The 17,427-nt window shown below is 47.9% G+C and overlaps 1 protein-coding gene across 3 annotated transcripts in view; it reads right to left on the bottom strand.

Annotated features, from left to right (window-relative positions):
- The window catches only part of IQSEC2 (IQ motif and Sec7 domain ArfGEF 2), an 88,435-nt gene that overhangs the window by 51,103 nt on the left and 19,905 nt on the right, over positions 1-17,427 (bottom strand). For all 3 annotated transcript variants that reach the window (XM_036436163.2, XM_036436164.2, XM_036436168.2), the window contains exon 2: positions 7,732-7,761. In XM_036436163.2, the coding sequence (XP_036292056.1) occupies positions 7,732-7,761 (30 nt within the window). The remainder of the gene's footprint in view (positions 1-7,731; positions 7,762-17,427) is intronic.

Below are 17,427 nucleotides of genomic sequence, written 5' to 3'. Positions count from 1 at the left end.
AGTTTTTTTGTGTGTGTGAAACAGGGTGTTTGGATGCAAAAGCATGAGATTTGAAAGCATAGTGAGCAAAGATCTATTTGCGTTACAGTAGGAACCAAAACCCTGATGAATGGGCAATCTTATATTGCGGGTGGGTCTCTGAGCTGATTGCTACTCCGGCTCCAAACTCACTGGGGACACAGGAAAGCTGTGGTCACTGTAGAAGACCAAGCATCAAGCATTTGATCTCTCTCCGCTTACCCACTTCAGAGAGGACTGACTCCCACCTACAGCCCCTTGCCACCTCGTGTGGCCATAGGCTAGACAGAATGCTGTGGTCATGTGGGGGTGGACCCTGAAGCCAGAAGGTTGTGTGTGAAAGCAGAGGAAGCCAGATCAGAGAGAGGAGCCAGTGACAAAGAGATGACAGGGACCAGGCAAGCCATGAGAGGTGAGAGCCAAGACATAGGCCCCAGAGAGAGAGAGAGAGAGAGAGAGAGAGAGAGAGAGAGAGAGAGAGAGAGAAGGAAGAAGAAGAAAAAGAAGGAGAAGGAGGAGGAGGAGGAGAAGGAGAAGGAGAAGGAGAAGGAGAAGGAGAAGGAGAAGGAGAAGGAGAAGAAGAAAGAAAGAAAGAAAGAAAGAAAGAAAGAAAGAAAGAAAGAAAGAAAGAAAGAAAGAAAGAAAGAAAGAAAGGAGAGAGACCGACACAGAGAAAGAGGGCACACAATCTTGGTCCTTTGGTCCTTGACTTCTTGGTCCCACTTCCGGCTGGCGTGTGGCCAGGCTATGCTTCATACACTGTTTTTAGATTCCATGCGATGTGGCCTGGCAAGAAGTCCCCCTACCCTTCATTCTTGACTGAGTCTGAGTGGATTTCTGCTCCCCGAAACAAAATGTACCCTGGCTAAAAGAAGGGAAAATTGGGCATGTAAGTGCAGAGCTTGCACAGGCAAAAAACGAATAAAGAACACTGATGGCCCGGCCAGTGTGGCTCAGTGGTAGAGCACTGACCTATGAACCAGGAGGTCACAGTTCGATTCCCGGTCAGGGCACATGCCCAGGTTCTGGGCTCTATCCCCAGTGTGAGGCTTGTAGGAGGCAGCCGATCAATGACTCACTCCCTCGCATTATTGATGTTTCTATCTCTCTTCCTCTCTAAAATAAATAAAAATATATGTTTAAAAAGAACACTTATGTAGGGAGGGGTGAATGCAATGATAAAGCAGTTGTGTTTGTTCCCCTAATGCTCCCTCATTTCCTGACACTTTCTGCCACGGACAACCGCTGAAGCCACATATGCACCCATTGACATCCAGTGGCACACAGAAACAAAGGCAGCGACAACCAGATATGTTTCTATGTGGACACCCGGACATGCATGGCCATGCTAGCATGCGGCACTGCCACTTCGGTCTTCACAGCACACAGACAGGACCGGCTGGCCAGCAGAGAGCACCCACATGCATGAACCCAGAGGCAGGGAGCTCCCCCATGCATGAACGCAGGGGCAGGGAGCTCCCACATGCATGAAAGCAGAGGCACGGAGCTCCCCCATGCATGAACACAGAGGCAGGGAGCACCCACATGCATGAACCCAGAGGCAGGGAGCTCCCCCATGCATGAACACAGGTGCAGGGATCTCCCACATGCATGAATGCAGAGGCAGGGAGCTCCCACATGCATGAACGCATGGAGCAAGGAGCTCCCACATGCATGAACACAGGGGCAGAGAGCTCCCACATGCATGAATGCAGGGGCAGGGAGCTCCCACATGCATGATCACAGGAGCAGGGAGTACCCACATGCATGATCACAGGGGCAGGGAGCACCCACATGCATGAATCCAGTAGCGCTGCCCAAAAGGCTGGGGCCAGGAGTGGAGGTTTGCCTGGGTGCTGCGCAGCCTCCTTCCCTCCCCAACTACCAAGTGACTCATCCGCAGGGCTGCTAATTAAAGCCAGGACAGAGGGGACAGAGTGAGGGGAGGGGAAGAGAGAGGTTTATTTTGGTGCCAACCAGGCACACAGCCAGCTTAGGGGTCACCCACTTCCTGGAGCTGGGCCAGGCGGGGGCACAGGAATGCAGACAGGAAGAGGGGCCCTCTTACCCTTCTTGTCTCTTGTGAGCTTCCTGGAAAGGCACCTTCTTTGGGAAAATCACCCAACTTTCCCACCTCTCTCCTCTGTCCCACTGTCAGATTCCAACTCTGCCCCCTCCAGACTCTCATCCTTACAGCGTGTTCTCCTGGGCACATACTACTGTTGGGGCTCATCTGTGTTTGCACCCCAATCTGGAAACCCCCCCCCCCTTCTCTCTTGCCCCAAGGATCCCACAACACAGGCCTGATACATAGGGGATGCTCTGCAGGGCTTCTGGAATATTCCTGGGTTGACCCCACTATAGCACAGTGTGGTCGCTGCAGCTCTGGATTCCTATTCTAGTCCTACCACCACGGGGAGAATCAGTTTAGTCGGTTTCCTCATTTGTAAAATGACAAGAACATATGCCCGTAGGACTGTTGTGAGGATTCAATGAGAGAATAGGTGAAGTACCTAGCATGGCGCCCAGCACAGCCTTAGCCATCACCTAGAAAGTGCTGTTGCTGTCACCCACCTCAGGCCCAGGGGGAGGCCGACCAGGGGGGCGGGGGTGGGGGAAGCACTTACAGAGCCACATGCCAGGCCTGGCTCCATCACACAGCGCCCAGAGAAGCGCAGACAAGTCACAAGCTCTCAGGGCACTGTCATGTAGAATGGGATCTGCGATATGACACCATCGATCTACTGTAAAGGCTTGCGCCTGTCAAGTGTCCCGCGTGGAGCCCCGCTCCTTGAAGCGGCTTGATGAGCTGCAGCCCTGATTGCTAGGGATAGCAGCGGGAGCTCAGACCTTAGGAGGCAAAGCAGCCCAGGAGGGAGGAGGCGGGCGGGGAGGGCTTCCCAGAATGGGCAGGACAGGAGCTGGGCCCCAGAGCACATCGGGCGGGCGGGGCTGTCAGTGACAAGATTCCAGGCAAAGGAAGCGATGGGAAGGGACAGCTGGACGGGCGGGCACCCAGGCAGCAGCCAACAGCAGGCAGCTGGGGAGAAGGCAGTGCCGCTCTGGGCACTGGCGGTGTCTTGCACTTGTGAATGTGTGAGGTCTCAGCCACTCCAGATTCCCAGAAGGTCAATCCAAGGAAGAATCTGAGAGATGATCTAATCCCAAGTCCCACTGGACAGATGGGGGCACTGAGGCCCGGAGTGGGAGGCCTCCTCTGGGAGTGGAGCCAGCCATGGCTGCTCCTCCCACCTCTCCTCCCTGAGGTTGCAGCGGCTCCTGTTGCCATGGGGACATCCCAGCTCCAAGGGTATCAGCAGCTCCCCTCCCCCTCCCTCCTTCCTTAGCAACAGGCCACCTCCTCCAGCTCTCCATCTTGCGTGCCTAGCAACCCCAGCCTGGTCCCTGGGCCCCCCCCCCCCCCCACTCACTCCCAATTCCAGTCTGACCCTAACTGTAGAGGTAGCGCCTCCAGGCCTGGGACCCCTCCTGCCTGCCCCTCTGTTGTCAAGTTCTACACTCCACCTTTTTTCTTATTCAGCACTGACAGTGGATTAAGTTAGGCCCGTGGTTGGCAAACTGCGGCTCATGAGCCACATGCAGCTCTTTGGCTCCTTGAGTGTAGCTCTTCCACAAAAGACCACGGCCTGGGTGGGTCTATGTTGAAGAAGTGGCATTAGAAGAAGTTTAAGTTTAGAAAATGTGGCTCTCCAAAGAAATGTCAGTCGTTGTACTGTTGATATTTGGCTCTGTGGATGAATGAGTTTGCTGACCACTGGGCTAGGAGAAGGCAGAGGGCACTCCAATGTGTTAACCACTGTTTGGTGCTGAGCATCACTTTACTGTAAGTTTTCTCATCACCCAAGGAAGTCAGAATCATTATCCTCATTTCACCGACGAGGAGACAAATAAGGATCAGAGAAGCTAAGTGGCTTCACCAAGAACACACAGCAGGAAAGCAGGCTCTGCTGAGAGCTAGCTTTGGGAACTTGAGCCATTGCCAGTCCTTCTCCGGACCTTGGCTTAAGGTGCCAGCAGTCTGACAACTTCTCACCGACCTGCAGGAAGCCCAGGCACCTTCTATCAGCTGTTCAGCTCTAATTAGACAGACTCCACACTTCCTCTGGCATTCGGTGCTTGGAAGCCCTCAGGCCTGGGCTTTGCCATGGGTGGGGGTGGGGGTGTGTTTTCAATCCACCAATGATGTTCATTCCTTGCTGTTCTACTTCCAACACAGCCTCAGCCTAATCCCTCTTGGTGTTCCTGCCACCCTCCTAACCTTTCCCCTCCACACGCACACACTCTTCGTTGGAGGAGGGCGCTGGGTTCCAAGGGTTGAACAGAGTTGTCCAAAGTCACATATCTAGCCCTGGCACATCTGCTCAGTGGTTACAGCGTCAGCCTGCAGACCGAAGGGTCACCGGTTTGATTCCTGATCAAGGGCACATACCTCGGTTGCAGGCTCTATCCCAGGACCCCGTGTGTGTGTAGGGGGCACATGTGGGAGGCAACCCATCGATGTGTCTCTCTCACATCGATGTTTCTCTCTCCCCCTTCCTCCCTCTCTCAAAACAAGCAAACAAAACAAAATCAATGGAAAAAATAGCCTTGGGTGCAGATTAAAAAAAAAAAAAATGAAGTCACATTCTTATAAAGTGGCCTAACCATAAATGGAGCTCTTTGCTTCCCTGGCTTTGCAGGGGGAGCCCACCCTCTCCGGCTCCTTCCCTGGCTCCTGGCGACAGAAGGCATCTGGGACCCAGCTCTGCCCAGTGTTCTGATCGTGAACATTTGAGCCTTCCCTGCCCAGATCTGTTTTAGCCCAACTGACTGCCACCATCTGTAAGTCCACCCTCACTTCCCTGTGCATGCTGGTTCCAGTGCAAGCAATGCCCTCCATATGCAGAGTCTGCGTGTCCATCCTCCACAGCCCAGCTTAGATGCCACCTTCTCCCAGAAGCCATCCCTGACCCATAACTGGAGTTCAAGAATTTACATGCAGGCCAAGCCAGTGTGGCTCAGTGGTTGAGCGTCAACCTATAACCAGGAGGTCTCAGTTCAGTTCCCAGTCAGGGCACATGCCCAGGTTGCGGGCTCCATCCCCAGTGTGGGGCGTGCAGAAGGCAGCCAATCAATGATTCTCTCTCATCACTGATGTTTCTATCTCTCTCTCCCCTGCCCCTCTCTCTTTCTCTCTCTCTCTCTCTCCTTCTCTCTTCCTCTCTGAAATCAATAAACATATATTTTTTTAAAAATTGACATGCAGGTACTGAGAGCATCCTCAGACAGCCCACCTAGCCCTGGCTCCCACTGTGTTTGCATCATCTTGCCCACAAATGCTGTCTCAGGTCCCTTCGACAACCTAGGTTTGACCCTTGCTTCTCCAATTGCTGGGTTCTCAAGGGCCCTGTAGCTTCCTCGACTGTGGGCCCCAATGCAGACACTGGCTTTGCAACCAGACAGCCCAGCGTGTGAGTCAGAATGATGCCTTCTGGCGCCATTGCTCTTCTTTCCTTGGGCACCAGACCCTCTCGGGAATCTCATCTGTAAATCAGGGATGCTAATCCATGCCTAATAGGACTGCTGTGAGCATGAAATAAGAACATGTTCAGATTTCTGAGTATGCGAGGAGCAAATGATAACTGCTATTATTCCTAATATTAGGAGGAGGCTGAGGAGGATTACTATGATCTGCAAGGCTTCCCACAGCTCCCATGGGGACGCCGTGGGCCGGGCTCTGGGCTGTGTGCCAGGCAGACCTGGGTTTGAATCCAGGCTCGGCCAAATATTAGTGGCGTGTCTTTGGGCAAACCAGGCTGAGCCACTGTTGCCTCAACTGTAAAACAATGATGATAAGGCCAGCCCAGGTTCCGCCTACAGTGTCACTGGGAGGATCAAACAAAAGAAAGTCGGTGACAACCTCAGTAAACTGTAAAGACCCAACTTATATCACCATATGGCTTATGATTATGATAATTACTGAACACCCTGAGCTCCAGGTCACGGGAACTCCCCTGCTGGGAAGAACACAGAGGGAGAGACACTCTCAATCTGTCCCTCAATAAGTAGCAAGCACAGCAACAGGAAGGAAACTCAAACTGCCTTTCTCTAAACCCACAGTGGGACAGTGGGACCAGGTCCTTTTTTGAGACCAGAGTCTTCCTAAATACTAGAACATCCTAGCTGGTGTGGCTCAGAGGTTGAGCGTTGACCGATGAACCAGGAGCTCACGGTTCAATTTCCGGTCACGGCACATGCCCAGGTTGTGGGCTCGATCCCGTGTGGGGCCTGCAGGAGGCAGCTGATCAATGGTTCTCTCTCATCATGGATGTTTCTATCTCTCTCCCCCTTACCCTTCCTCTCTGAAGCCAATACAAATATCTTTAAAAAATAATAACAAATGCTAGGATAGCCTATGCCCATGGCATATCCTTCGCTGCGTGCACTGCAGGGACTAACTGTGTCTTGTCATGTTCACTGCGTGGACATCACATTCCCCTTGATTTCCTGATGGCCCAAGTGTTGTCCCATTCCACAGCCCCGGCCTTGGCCTTGGGCATCAGTGTTCTCCAACACCCCCCCCCCCCCCGCCCCAATCCTCTGCTCTGCCTGGGATGCTAAGGCACAGTATATCTTTCTGTACCTCTGTCTGTACGCTAGGCAACTCTGCCCTCTCCCGCGTCCACTGCCTGGATGCCAGGGCCTGGGCCGCTGCATATGGTTGGACAAGCTGTGCCCTGCACAAGGGTTCACGGCCAAGAGGGCATGAGTGGGAGCTGAATCCAACCTGTGCTCTGCTCATTGAGCCGGAAACCCTGGTGATGGGCTCAAGTAGCCCCGTGGAAAGAGAACATTCCTCCAACTGACCCACTCAGTGGATTCTACTCTTCCCAAAGGTTATGTACATGCTGGTCACAGCCTTGACTGGGATCTGCCCATCCCATACCTCTGTCATCCGGGCCCATCTCGTCTCAGAGGCCCACCTCATCACTCACTACCTGAATGCTAAGACTAACGAGCCCTCCTTTGAAACCCCTATCATTCCCACTTAGCCTCTTCCCTTCACACTTGTCTTCATGAAGTTTCTGATGGTTTAAGGCCTGGGAATTGCACAAATATCCCTTATCTCTAACCCAGTTTTACTCCCACCTACTGAAGTGGCAGATTTATCACACCCTGAAAACTTACTGAAACTCGCAAACCTTTTTAGCAAGCGCACACATACATACACAAAATGTGCGCTTGTCACCATAACGTAGATTTCTAATATGTAGAATGTGTCACATCAAAAGTCCATCCAAATCCCACTAACTCAGGGCTAGAGTTGTTCAGGGTGGGGCATGAAAGCCAGACCAGGGAAGCCCCACATTTACTGTGCCCCCTTCTCCGGGGAGGAGAAGATTGAAAAGGTCCCAGAGCCAGAGCTGAACTCTCTGCAGGTTAACTTTCCCATCTGGGCAGCTCCCATTAACCCCTTGGGTGTTCAGCCCAGCCCCGAATCAGCTAGGGTTAGAAAGACTGGGGAACAATTTCAACCCCCTCCCCATATCTGCCAGCCCCCCACCCCACCCCACAGCACCCCTAATACCAACTGGACAAAACCCTTGGAGTTGGCCCCCACTTCTGTCCATGGATCCCGAAGTAACAAACCGAAAGCCCCACCCCAGTCCCTGTCCCATCTCCCAATCACTATTAGAGAAAGGAGGTACTGACCTGACTGTTCTGGAATTCTCACCATCCGATCTGAAAGAGAAGCAGAGAAAGAGAAATGACAGTCAGCATAGGCTCTCACCTCTTCTCCCTCTGCCCTATGTAGTGTCCTTGAAGGCTAACATGCATCATGAAAATGAAGAGTAAGGTATTTCAGGGAGAGCAAAGAGCCGGTGCAAAGGGTTGAGATGGCAAAGGGCCTGGCCAGTTGTTGGGTCAGGGAGGACAGTGTGGCTGGGGTGGAGAGAGTGAGGGGAAGAATGGTTGGAGGTGAGGTCAAAGAGATGCCAGGGACCACCCAGCTGGCATGGCTCAGTGGTTGAGCATCAACCTATGAACCAGATCATGGGTTTTGTTTGTTTTTGTTTTGTTTTTAATATATTTTTATTGATTTCAGAGAGGAAGGGAGAAGGAGAGAGAGAAATAGAAACATGAGAAACATCAATGATGAGAGAGAATCACTGATCTGCTGCCTCCTACATGCTCCCCGCTGGGGACTGAGCCCACAACCCAGGCATCTGCCCTTGACCAGAACTGAACCCGGGACCCTTCTGTCTGCAGGCTGACACTATCCACTGAGCCAAACCAGTTAGGGCAGGTCATGGTTTGATTCCCAGAAAGGGCACAGGCCCTGATTGTGGGCTCTATCCCGTGTGTGTGTGTGTGTGTGTGTGTGTGTGTGTGTGTGCGCGTGCGCAGGAGGCAGCTACTCAATGATTCTCTCTCATCATTGATGTTTCTATTTCTCTCTCCCTCTCCTTTCCTCTCTGAAATCAATAAAAACACATATTTTAAAAAAGAGATGTCATAAGCCAACCATGCGAGGCCTTCCTCAGAAATGGCTGATTGGCAGCTGCAGCTGTGGGCAGGGGCATAGTCCAAGCTTTGAACAACAGACTGAGCCTCAGATATCAGCTCTGCCACTTACCAGTCCTTCCCCTCTCGGAATCTGAGCCTCAGTCTCCCCACTTGTAACACGAGGCCAAGTCTCACAGGGCTGTTGGGATGATTAAGCCCTTTAGAACCCAGCAGACAAATGCCAGGTATTATTAACAACATAGAAAAGGCTTTGCCAATTGCTTGGTCCAACCTGCTTATTTTCCAGAGGAAGAGAACAAGGCTGAGAGGGTGAGTCAGCCACTGAGCTCCTTTCTACTACATTGGTCTGCCTTCTTCATTGTGAGGCCCCCTCAGAGGCAACGGAAGGGCGACAAAAGAGAATGGAGTGGGGACAGCTTTCAGGGAAATGAGGGGATGAGTGAAATCTGAGCCACACCCTTCCGCTGCTCCTCCTTGCCTGTGTGCAGGGGAAGGAGGCTAGGAAGGAATATAGCGTGTTAATGCGTTGGGGGCGGGGAAGGGCAGGAAGAAAGACCAGGGAACTTGGAAAAAGTGGGATGCTGTGGGAAGTGCCTTCTTCATCCCCTATTGTCTTCTTTCTCCTTCTTTACCGCCTCCCCCAACCATGACACACTGCAGAAGGGACAGAGATGAACACATTGCAGGCTGTCCTCAGGTGAGACAACCATGATGCAATCTCAAGTGGGGGGAGCGACAGCTATGCTGAGTATAAAATGAGAGAGCCTGGCCAGCATGGCTCCATGGTTGAGTGTTGACCTATGAACGAAGAGGTCATGGTTTGATTCTGGTCAAGGGCACATGCTCGGGTTGCGGGTTTGATCCTCAGGAAGAGGCTTGCAAGAGGCAGCCAATCGATGATTCTCTCTCATTATGGATGGATCTATCTATCTATCTATCTATCTATGATCTATCATCTATCTATCTCCCCCTTCCTCTCTGAAATAAATAAAAGATATATATTAAAAAATAAATAAAATGAGAAAGGGACCCACAGGAAGCAGGTAGACCTCAGAAGGGAATATCTGTTGGGAGAGTGAATGGCACACCACCCAGCGAGGTGAGGCAGACAAGCATCCGGGTGCCGGAGCTCAGACAGTGGGTGAATTCAGTACTTCATTCCGCTACTGACTAGTACCAGCTACATGATCCTGGGGAAGGCACTCCCTCTGTCCAGCCTCAGCTTTTTCACTTGTGAAATGGGGGTGGGATGCTAAGAATCACGCCCCTTATGGGTAGAGCTGTGAGGGTTGGCCTAGCACAGTGCCGGATACAGGGTGCTTGACCATAGGTCAAACCTTTATCTTTTTAAAAAAAAAAAAGTTTTATTGATTTTTTACAGAGAGGAAGAGAGAGGGACAGAGAGCTAGAAACATCGATGAGAAACATCGATCAGCTGCCTCCTGCACACCCCCCACCGGGGATGTGCCCACAACCAAGGTACATGCCCTTGACCGGAATCGAACCTGGGACCCTTGAGTCTGCAGGCTGACGCTCTATCCACTGAGCCAAACCGGTTTCGGCAAACCTTTAGCTTTTGCTGCCTCCTGAAGGGATGGAGGGCCAGGACCCCAGAGCACTTTTCACACTAAAACTTTCCATCTGACTCTGCAGCAACAAGATTGCTTCTGAGCCCTGGTCCAATTATTTGCATGTATCAGGTGACTCCCCAGCTACCAACAGAATGGAAGCCAAGCCCCTCAGCCTCTGTCCCTAACATTAAACCTCTGCTTCAGGCAGGCCAGTCTCCTCACTATCCCACCCCAACCCCAAACCTCAACACACACTTACGCAGTCCACTGTAACTAGGTCCTGACCCGGAAATACAAACCCTCAAGGAGCTCACAGACTGGGCCCCTGCCCCAATCTATTTTAGAGCAAGGTAGGCACTCATCTCCACTCACGTGGGAGCCATCACTCAGCACCTACTGCATACCAGGCAGGATGCCTGTCTCTTTTTGTACATGATCTCCTTTGATCCTGCAAAATGGGACTTACCCATCCAGTTTTAAGATGATGACACTGAGACTAAGAGAAGTTGAAATGATTCATTCCACGTCACACAAGGAAGAGGAGCTTGGTCTGAACCCCAAAGCTTGTGTGCTTACCACCAGGCTCCACTGTACCGGTAGCTCAGGGCTGGGCAATTGCATGCAGTTAGGTTGGCTTTCTTTATCCTGGTAAACCAATGTCAAGACAGACCCTCTCCAGAGCCCTTTCTTCTGAGAGATGTTAGTCCTCAGCATGGCAGCTAGGGGGAGCAAAAGATCTCCGTTCCAGCAGTGACGCAGAGTGAATTAGTCAATTCTCACTGTGAACTGATTTTTACTAGTTTGAGGGTATATGGTGCCCTATGACCCTCAATGTGGGGTGCTTCCACACCAGGGGAACATCAACAGGAGAGAAACACATCGATTGGTTGCCTCTTGCAGGAGCCCGACCAGGGCCTGTGCTGGGGAGGAGTCTGCAACCAAGGTACATGCCCTTGACCAGAATCAAACCAGAGACCCATCAGTCCGCAGGCCCATGCTCTACCCACTGAGCCAAACTGGCTAGGGCTGGGCTGCCATTCTTTTCGGGGGCAGCACAGACTCATAGAAAGAATGCTGGGTTCTATTATGGCTTCCTTCCCTAACTGGCAGCCTCCGCAGACTTGGACAAGTCACCTGCTCTCTGGACCTTGGTTTCTCATCTACAAAACAATGGGGCTGTGTTAGTTGAGTTCTGAACCATTTTCAGGATCTAAAACATTCAGTTTCTTCAGAATCCCAAAGTTCTTTCTTTTATCAACCATGGTCAGCTGTGTACATAAAGAAGCAAAGACTTAGGTAGCAAGCCTCCCTTTTCAATCCACATCAGGAGAAATGGATTTCTCCTGCTGGTCCCACAGTCTCCTCTAAACTAACATATTAAAGCCTATGAGTATAGTGACCATATTATCTGAACCAAAAACTCAGGCATGTAACCTGACCAAGGATTTTGGTGTTGCTGCATCCAGGTACAAGGGACAATCTGGAAGATGGAAGAATAAATGTCAAATATAGAAAGTTCCCTAACCTTTTGGGAGCTTATGGGGATGACAAGGGCAGAATGTAGGCCCTCAATATTCATATTAGGGTTTCTGTCCTCACCTCCTGACTGGATTCCCTGTCTCTGGTTTTTGATCCTCTAAGCAATTTATCAATAGCATCTGGAGAAACGTTAAGGCTCTCTGGAATTAGATAAATAAGGTTGTCCTCTGAGAACTAAACTATTTATTTTTAAAAACCATAAAATGCATCAGAAACAAGATATTCAAAGTTACCTGAAACAAACAGACTGGTCTGGCCAGTGTGTCTCAGTGGTTGAGTGTCAACCTATGAACCAGGAGGTCACAGTTCCATTCCCAGTCAGGGCACAGGCCCAGGTTGCAGGCTCGGTCCCCAGTGTGGGGTGTGCAGGAGGCAGCTGACCAATGATTCTCTCATCTTTGATCTCTCTCCTCTCCTCTCCTCTCCTCTCCTCTCCTCTCCTCTCCTCTCCTCTCCTCTCCTCTCCTCTCCTCTCCTCTCCTCTCCTCTCCTCTCCTCTCCTCTCCTCTTCTCTCTCTCTCTCTCTCTCTCTCTCTCTCTCTCTCTCTCTCTCTCTCTCCTTCCTCTATGAAGTCAATAAAAACATTCTTTTTTAAAGAAACAGACTGGAGACTGGTCCTCAAGTCAGGATTTGAGTAACATGTCTTAAAAAAAACATGAAAGGAAATTGGACACCAATGATAGATTTTTTTTAAAAGGCAACTGTGAACAGGGCACCTCCCAGAAGTGTCCCGAGGAGAAAGAGGCGGGTAGACTGACCCCGGAATCATGTAAATCTCTCCAAAAGCTGAGATCCAGTCCTGGGGACAGCCAGGCACCTCCTCTCCTAAACATCATTTATCTAACTGCAAGTCTCTTCAGTGGACGGCTCCTTTCTCTAAAGCGCAAACCAGTTGATAGGATTCTTCCGCTTCTGTCATTCAGTAATTTTCCCATCATCATTACTGCTGGTCAAGCCCAGGCTCTCCAAAGCTCTAAATCTCACTCTGCCCTTCCATCTGCTTTTAAAAAGATGTATTTTTATTGATTTCAGAGAGGAAGCGGGGGAGAGAAACATCAATGATGAGAGAGAATCACTGACTGCATCCTACATGCCTCACACTGGATGGAGATCACACCCACAACCTGGGCACATGCTCTGACAGGGAATCCAACCGTGACCTCCTGGTTCACAGGTTGATGCTCAACCACTGAGTCACACAGGATGGGCTACTTTTTTTTTAAAGCACATTTGGTACTTGCTACTTGGAACACTCTTGGCCCTCTCTATGGTCTTCAAAATTGTTTTCAATTTTATTAGTGACATGTGAAATAGCTTGAAAAGTCAAATTGTAAAAGGATCTTAAAAATAATGGCCTTTTTGTCGACTATTTTAGTTATTTTTTCCTGAATTTGTGTTCATATTTCTAAAGTAGATGCTGATACTGCTAATCTGTGTTTGATTTTTTGTCCTTTGAAATTTTTATTTTTACCCAAGTAATACATGTATATATTGGGTCTAGTAATAATTAATGTCGTTTTTAACATTCGTTTAAAATCTTGCTTGGCGTTGACTTGTATTGACATAACCTTCAAACACGTGGTATCTACAGAACGTGTGAAGTGCAATTAACAAGTTTTGCTTGAAAAAGTTTGTGTTTGGTTTGGTTTTTGTTGCAAAACTAGGGCTAAGAAGATGGCGGATGAAGAGCATATTCGGCACTGCATGCTTTATGAGTTCCAATTAGGAAGAAAAGCAAGTGAGGCTGCAAAAAACATCTGTAGTGCTCTTGGTCAAGATGCAGTTAACGCCAGAAAATGCCAGCGTTGGTTTGAGAAATTTCGCGAGGGAAATTTTTCGTTAGATGACAAGAGTGGTCGAGGCCGTGTGTCCAATTTTGATCAAGAAGCTCTTCAAGCTCTTTTGGTGCAAAATCCTCAAATTACCCAACAAGAGCTTGCGACAACTTTAAATTGTTCACAAAAAACAATTTCCAATCAATTGCGTGCACTTGGCAAAGTCCAAAAGTTTGGAAAATGGGTTTCTCATGAGTTGACCGACAACAACCGTAATCAAAGAGTCACAATTTGCAGTTCGCTCCTCTCTCGTCAAAACCGTTTGCCGTTTTTAGAGCAAATTGTTACTGGAGATGAAAAATGGGTGCTGTATGTTAATTTGAAAAGGCGGCCTCAATGGTTGGACAAAAATGAGGCTCCGCAGCCCACGCCAAAACCTGACTTGCATGCGAAAAAAGTGATGTTGTGTGTTTGGTGGAATTTTAAAGGAATTATTCATTATGAACTTTTACCATCTAACCAAACCATTACAAGTGCAGTGTATAGTGCCCAATTGGAAAGGTTAGCCCAAGCTTTAAGAGAAAAAGAACCCGCGCTGATTAATCGGAAGGGCGTAATTCTTCACCACGATAACGCACAACCGCATACTCCAAGAATCACTGCTGAAAAACTGCGCCAGTTGGAATGGGAAGTTCTCCTTCAACCTGCATATTCTCCTGATATTGCCCCTTCTGATTACCATTTGTTTCATTCTTTGCAAAACTTTCTTCTTGGTGGTTGCGGGCATATCCCTGGTGGGGGGTGTGCAAGAGGCAGCTGGTCGATGACTCTCTCTCTCATTGATGTTTCTGGCTCTCTATCTCTCTCCCTTCCTCTCTGTACAAAATCAATAAAAATATATATTAAAAAATAAATAAATAAATAAATAAATAAATAAAAACTTTCTTCTTGGAAAAAAATTTAATAATGAAGAATGCCTCAAAAATGCATTGACCGAATTTTTTGCATCAAAATCACAAGAATTTTACAACAGAGGGATTAAAATGCTTCCTGAGCGTTGGGCACAAGTAGTAGAAAACAACAGCAACTATATTGTTGATTAAATTTTGTTGTATTGTTTAAATAAATTCGATTTAGAAAAGTATTAGAAAACGACATTAATTATTACTAGACCTAATAGATTTCCCATCACACTGTATTTCAAGGATTATAACAAAAAAAACAAGCAAACACAAATTCCCCACTCTACCCGTCCTCCCCTAACTCCCACTCTCAGAGATAGTTTTCAAGTCTTTTAACTGCTTTTTGGCTATTTACCTCCTCATTTCTAAAGAACGCACGCATACTTCAATTTCATGATTTAGTTTTTAGTTTTATGTATTATGTATGGAATTCCTACTATTCAGGGAGAGGATACAGCTCTCTTATACACACTTCCACCCCCAGCCCCCAGTTTTCATGTAGGCGTACACATCCTCTTCTCTCAGTCTACCACTATAGTCATATCACCAAGTTTTGGTTAAATCAATATTAGTGGTTTTCATTATTATGACAGCCTTGATACTAATAGTGGATAAATAATATCAGATACTATAATTACATTTCCTTTGCCATACAATTTTTCCCCCTAGTGTTGATTACTATTATTATTGTTGCTGTTATTATTATTGCTTGCATAGTTTTCCTCATATATATGATCAATTCTCCCCAAACTATCACCCGTGCAATTCTCCTCTCAATATGTTTTTAAAAATATATATTTTATTGATTTTTCACAGAGAGGAAGAGAGAGGGATAGAGAGTTAGAAACATCGATGAGACAGAATCATCCACCAGCTGCCTCTTGCACACCCCCTACTGGGGATGTGCCCGCAATCAAGGTACATGCCCTTGATGAGAATCGAACCTGGGACCTTTCAGTCCGCAGGCCGACACTCTATCCACTGAGCCAAACTGGTTTCGGCTGGAACTCCTATTGTTGGATGTTGACATTCCTCAATTGATCCTCCATTTTTTTTATCTTTTCTTTTCTGTTGTCCATCTCTTCGTCTTGTCATTCTGCTTCCTAGGACATTTCTTTACCTTTTATTTTCTAGTCCTTCTGTTGAAATATTTATTTGGCTTTCACCATCTTTTATTTCCCAGGTGTCTTCTCCTCCTTTCATTACCTCTGTTCCTTCCAAGTTCTTTGGTTATGTTTCTTTGCTTGCTTGCTTTTTTGGTCATTCTTGCAGGTTGACTATCTTCCTCAAATAGCCTGTACTAGCTGATCATCTGGCTACCTAAGGTTTGGGATTTGTTTTGTTTTTTTTAATTGTTTTACTGAGGTTTCATTTACATGAAATGAAGTAAACCTATTTTAAGGGTCCTTGGCTGGTGATCCTTGGTGATAAGTTCCCGTGACACTAACAAGCTGATGGGAATTTCTGTATGTAGATGGCGCTTGCCAGGTGATAGGCTTCACTACAGTGTTACTAAGCTGCAAACCTGTTCTTTTTGTTGGAAGACTGCAAAATGTCTTCTTTTGGAGGCCTTTATCTGGGGCCTTAGAGAAACCTCCTTTGTCTTATTGTGTGGTCCTGACTTTGTTGTCCTGGAAGTGGAGGAGGAAGTTGGGGACCCACTGTTTTAGGGTGCAGATCCCTTTGCTTGCAGCCCTGTTTCACCCTTTCCTCCATTGGGCCTGGTGATCCCAAACCCAGAGCCTCTTACCAGTAACTTAAATTTCTTCAAAGAATCAACCTTTAGCTATAGATTAGGGGGTGCATCCCTGACTAAATAGGGTTGGGAAGGGCCAAGAGAGACTGTCAACAGATTTTCAATATTCTCCGTTTTCAGTTCCACTCTTCACCCTGCCTTGTGGTTCATAACATCTCTGAATCCCGAGCATTTATTGGGCTTTCTGGATGTAACAGTTTACTTCTGATTAGCATTTCCAAACTTATGTGTTTCTACCTTTTTTATTCCTTTACTCGTATTTCAGTAGCATTTGGGGAAGCAACAGAGATATATGTATTCAATTTGTTGTGTTTAACAGGAAGTTCTCCTTCTTATTCCAGCCAATTGCTACTCTTCCTCCAGGGAGCTTGTCTTAATGTCCCTCGGCTGGACGAGGAGACCTTCCTCTGACCTCCCATGGGATCCTCTGCTTGACTCTATCACAGCTCTGATCAAACTCTTCTCAACGTGTCCATTTCCATGCCTGACTCTCCCTGCAGACTCTCCCTGCTGGCCTGGGGCTGTGTCTTAGTCATGTCCACATCCCCAGTTCCCAGCATCTGGTCCACAGTGGTATAGAGCAAATATGAGGTGATGAGATTAGTGAATAAATGAAGGACTGTAAGAATGAATCAGAACAGCCAGAGGGACTACCTAGAAAGGGAAATAAGCTGAATGCAATTGTTCCTCCATAAGGCCAGTTCCCTAAAATTTGTAAGTCCTTGAAAATCTGTATTTGCAAAGATGCTCACTGTAGCCCGATTTAAATTAGTTTAAAAAAAAAAACACAAAAAACGAGCTCAGCTTCTACAGTCTATATTCAGAGGCTGGTTAAGTACATATGCTATATCCTTGCCATTAAAAATGATGTAATTAAAAACAATTGCTTATGAAGAAATTGAGGTGACAAAGAGAAATGCTCAAACAAAAAAGCAGGAATCTTTTTTTTTCTCAAATGCTGAATCATTTCAACTGTATGAAAAGAATGCGGAGAACAAGGGAAATGTTCAGAGTGGCTGCCTTTGTGTGTTGTAATGATGGGTAATGGTTTTCTCCTCTACTTTTCCAAGATTGTAACATTTTTCTAATGGAAGAATACATTAAATTATAATTTTGAAAAGCTCTTAAAAAAAAAGGAAGGTAACTATCCTGAGAGTGCTATGAACAAAAATGACTGTGAAGGGGACCTGAGGGTATGGGTACACATTTAGCAGTGCTTGCTGGGAAGGCTCAGTTCTTCGCTGGCCCATGACACACCACCCCCTCCTCACTGCAA

This window comes from Pipistrellus kuhlii, unplaced genomic scaffold, assembly GCF_014108245.1.
Source record: "Pipistrellus kuhlii isolate mPipKuh1 unplaced genomic scaffold, mPipKuh1.p scaffold_m20_p_130, whole genome shotgun sequence".
Taxonomy (NCBI): domain Eukaryota; kingdom Metazoa; phylum Chordata; class Mammalia; order Chiroptera; family Vespertilionidae; genus Pipistrellus; species Pipistrellus kuhlii.
This window is presented reverse-complemented; position numbering and strand designations above follow the sequence as displayed.